The following is a 4,143-nucleotide window of genomic DNA, read 5'->3' on the forward strand; positions in this document are numbered from 1 at the left end:
TGTAACAGGAACATAGACTGAGAGGAGGATCTTCATGCTCATAACAATCCAAACTTTTCAATGGAGGTCAGTTGTGGCTAATTTGAGCTTCTATAATGGAAAGGATTGCTGTTCAGATGAGTAAGAAAAGAACAGAACAGGCTGAAAGACGTCTCTGAGCTTCCACTCTCTCTCCAGTGTCACTGTGCAGTTTCAGATGTTCAGTCAGAGAAATTCTGTTCAAATCTGAACTCAGAACCTTCAGGATTTTACCAGAACAATGTGTAAATGTCTCACTTTTTATAGTTTACATCGATACAGAATTTTGTATCAGATTAATGTTTTTTACACGGCTGTGAAATATTTGTTAGACTGATATACATATCGTCACACTTCTCCTTGACATCAGATCTCTCATGCTGTGGCCTTCACTGGTTTAGAGAACGTTCTCAAACAGCTGCATGGAAGCCATAATGCTCCCGTCCTGATAAACAGAGAGACAGAAACAGATGTATAAAACTGATATTCTTCAGCAAATATAATATACTGGAAATAAAGATGCTCGGATTTTACCATCTGACACGTTTCGATGAACTCATCTAAGGTCACGACTCCGTCTCTGTTCCGGTCCATTTTCTGGAAAACAACATTTTATGGAAATGTTGGAGTATTTTTTGGATTTTTTGCAAATACACACAGTATAAATTGTTCATATTTGCTTATTTCTGCCTTTAAGAATGAATGAGTGTATAAACTAGTGCACTGACAGCAGGAATCTCTCACACGGTCGTTATGGAGTTTAACAGAAAACATTACAAGAACATCACACATAAAACCTGCTTCCAAACTGGGAGCTAGAATTGGGAGAGTTTGGACAGTTTGATGAGTGTTCTTCTGTATATATGGAGAATATTGGGACATCCTGTATATTTTTCCACGAGCGAAATAAAGAAATATATTTTGCTGAATGAATTGAAGCAGTTACCTGGAAAAATTTCTCCACATGTTCAAATGGTGCATCCGCCTTCACACTGGGGTACGTGTACCGGCCCATCATGTCATAGATGGACTTTATGATGGCCAACATTTCCTGCAGGTCAACAGAAAAAAAAAAGAATAAAGCAAAAGAAGCCATTTGATTCTGCTGGTACTGAAAGTGTTACGATGGTTTTGTCCTGCACCTGTTTGGTGACGAAGCCATCTTTATTGATGTCATACAAATTAAATGCCCAATGAAGCTTCTCTGTTACTGAACCTCTCAGCAGTACGGACAGTCCAATCACAAAGTCCTGCCAACACACACACACACACACACACACACACACACACACACACACACACACACAGAAATCCATAATAAGACAACAATTCACCAAGGAAAGGTAGTGAGAATGAGACGACATCAGAAAGAGAGAGAGAGTAGATACTCTAACACACATGGAGACACTGAGTTTGTTTCTTACCTCAAACTGTATAGAACCATTTCGATCCATATCAAAGGCATTGAACAGAAAATGTGCATATGTGGATGCATCTAAAAAAACAAGTTTGAGAAAAGTACTGAAGTTTCCGTCATTATATATTTATCACAATTGATATTGTACTTTGAATTGCATAATGTATATTTAACTCCCCTGCAGCAACTTTTCATTTAATTCTGACTATTAGATCAGTTATTAATCACAAGCTAAAGCCAGTTTATAAACCAATTCGATTTATTGTTCATTATTTGAACCAGTTTCTTTACTATTTCACTATTATTTTCCTTCTCACACATCAATCTGAATCTCTGAGTAATTTTAATTTTTTAATTTTTTACATGATGAACATAAAGTTATCTACAGCAATAATAAATAAGTTAAAAGCAGTAGTTTTTCCTGCGTTAAGCGGTGCGGCTTATATCCTTAAAGCAATGATCTGTCATAGCTGCTAGCTTACTAGCATACTAACTAGCTATTCTGATAACTAATACAATATTATACAAACTTTTATATCACACTGTGAATTTTTTAATTTGTGATTTACATTATAGAACTCTGTAAACAGTCATTTTTGCTTTTTAGCTTGTCTGATAGCTAACTTGCTAATCTTCTGGCTAGTTGGTCAAGTCAAGTCAAGAGGCTAGTGTGATGAATTTTAATAATGTGGATTGTTGGCAGATTTGCTGTGAAAGGGATTTAAATTATCCTGAATATGTTGGTAGAATTATAAAAGTTTCTACATTTAAGCTTTGGGAAGATTTAACAATCAGATAAATTTCAGTGTGAGCAAAACTGTCATCAGATGTTCCCATTTAAATACAGTGACACAAAAACATGTATTATTAGAACTATTATTTAAAGAAAACATTTTCATGCTGTTGATCATATTATTGTTAGCTGGGAACAGAACACTTCATTACCCTGTTTATACACATGAGAAAAGAATTGGCATTAAAGTGCAGATGATAGAAGGCTACAGTTAACTCTCAATGTACCTCCTTGAGGGAAGAATTGGGAATAAATAACCTTAAAGGTTTCCTCATCGACTAATCCACTGGGGCACTCCTAACCACAAAGATAGAGAGAGAGAGAGAGAGAGAGAGAGAGAGAGAGAGAGAGAGAGAGAGAGAAAAGCCATTTTAAAAATATAAATTATACAATATTTAGTTTTTTTTTCAACCGTAAACTAAAAAGAAATGATGCATATTCTTGTTTTATTCCTTTCTTATCCACTATTACATTTTTGAAGCCTCTGTAGAGCGACTGAAGCTCCTTCCTGGTGAATTTCGTTTGAGCTTGAAGTTTCTCCAGTCCTTCAGGTTGGTGTCTCACCATCGCCAGCTCCAGCTCAGCATCTGCACTCTCTTATAGACAGAGGGAGAGAGGAGAGAAGCTGAATGGAATGGTGATGGAGAAGAACATAACAGAATACGCAGAAGTTCGAGCGCATTATACAGTGATAACTCTAACGGGGGAATCGTTTAGAAAGACGCAGGTATACACTCACCATCTTTTGATCAGAAAACGAACAGGAAGAGGATGAAACATGAGGAAATAAGACATGTTAATAAGATTGTGATATATTATGCAAATGTTGTTAATAAAGACTGTAATATCCTGTATATCCTTCTCTTTAAATCTCATGTAAAGGTTTTAAGAAGCCAGTTGTGCTGCAGGAGCTTCATGGTGAAACTGAAGGCTGGTATCTGTGCCACATCTCCAATAATAACATGGTCTTAACAATTTATACAGTTTGTTGAATTCATCTTGTGCTTCTGCCATTATATAAAAATTACCATATTCATATAATGAAATATACTCTGTATATGACTGTTACTGTGATTACATTTGCTTCTTAATGATTACAGCGATTAATCTGTTAAAACTGATTAAACTCATGCCTTCAACCAATCAGCTTCAAGTATTCACACTGACCATGGTATAATACTATACATATTATTATATAATAATATATTGTTTAAGTGCACAAGCATAATAGAAGCTGGGTTTCATAGTAAGAGAAATGACAGTAGAGCGCTTACCCTCCATAGAGAGCGGCTCCCAAAAGCTAAATTGCTTCAAAACCATGAAAAACAGAAGCACCACCACAGCTACAGCGAAAAGTTCCATACCCATTGTGGAGGCGATCGTGTGTATCCTATTTCTAACGATGAAAAATATCAGCTCACAAAAAGTCCAAACAGAATTTCAGATCAGTGACTTTCATTATACCGTGTGCTTATTAAGTCTTATTGTCATCTGAAATTTCATTGGTAGCTACAGGGGTGAAGCTGAAGGTACTATTCCCAACTGCAGAAGAATTTGTCTAACAGTAAAAAAGACAAAAAAAAGAAATAAAGTAAGACAAAAGTGATTAAGGTTCTTTAAAAAAAAAAAACATGAGTTGGACTGTAAATAAAACTGTAAATAAGATTATACAATTAGCATAAACAGTAAAGTTTGAAAATCAGCTTCTCTGTTATCCATTTTTCAAAAATGTGTCTATCCCATCTTCTATTTCAATCAAAGTAAGCAGGTTAAAATGCTGAATAATTAAAAATTCAGCTTAGTTATTAATTAACAGCTTCAAATCCTTAAATGATGAAAACCAAGACATGATGTGACCGAAAATTCACATCCAAATAGAGAAAAGTCCAAATCTCAAGTGCGCTCCAGATATTAT

At 35.3% G+C, this 4,143-nt stretch overlaps 1 protein-coding gene across 2 annotated transcripts in view; it reads right to left on the reverse strand.

The window, feature by feature from the left end:
- The window catches only part of kcnip3b (Kv channel interacting protein 3b, calsenilin), a 12,433-nt gene continuing 8,290 nt past the window's right edge, over positions 1-4,143 (reverse strand). The window contains exons 1-9 of one of the 2 annotated variants that reach the window (XM_046860915.1): positions 3,503-4,143; positions 2,968-2,970; positions 2,700-2,824; positions 2,456-2,525; positions 1,443-1,513; positions 1,161-1,268; positions 965-1,069; positions 553-615; positions 1-463 (exon numbers count right to left, since the gene is read on the reverse strand). The exon at positions 3,503-4,143 is cut by the window's right edge and continues 366 nt beyond it. In XM_046860915.1, the coding sequence (XP_046716871.1) occupies positions 416-463; positions 553-615; positions 965-1,069; positions 1,161-1,268; positions 1,443-1,513; positions 2,456-2,525; positions 2,700-2,824; positions 2,968-2,970; positions 3,503-3,596 (687 nt within the window). In that variant the 5' untranslated portion in view covers positions 3,597-4,143 and the 3' untranslated portion in view covers positions 1-415. The remainder of the gene's footprint in view (positions 464-552; positions 616-964; positions 1,070-1,160; positions 1,269-1,442; positions 1,514-2,455; positions 2,526-2,699; positions 2,825-2,967; positions 2,971-3,502) is intronic. The other variant, XM_046860914.1, reaches the window with a different exon arrangement.

This window comes from Silurus meridionalis, chromosome 11, assembly GCF_014805685.1.
Source record: "Silurus meridionalis isolate SWU-2019-XX chromosome 11, ASM1480568v1, whole genome shotgun sequence".
Lineage (NCBI taxonomy): Eukaryota > Metazoa > Chordata > Actinopteri > Siluriformes > Siluridae > Silurus > Silurus meridionalis.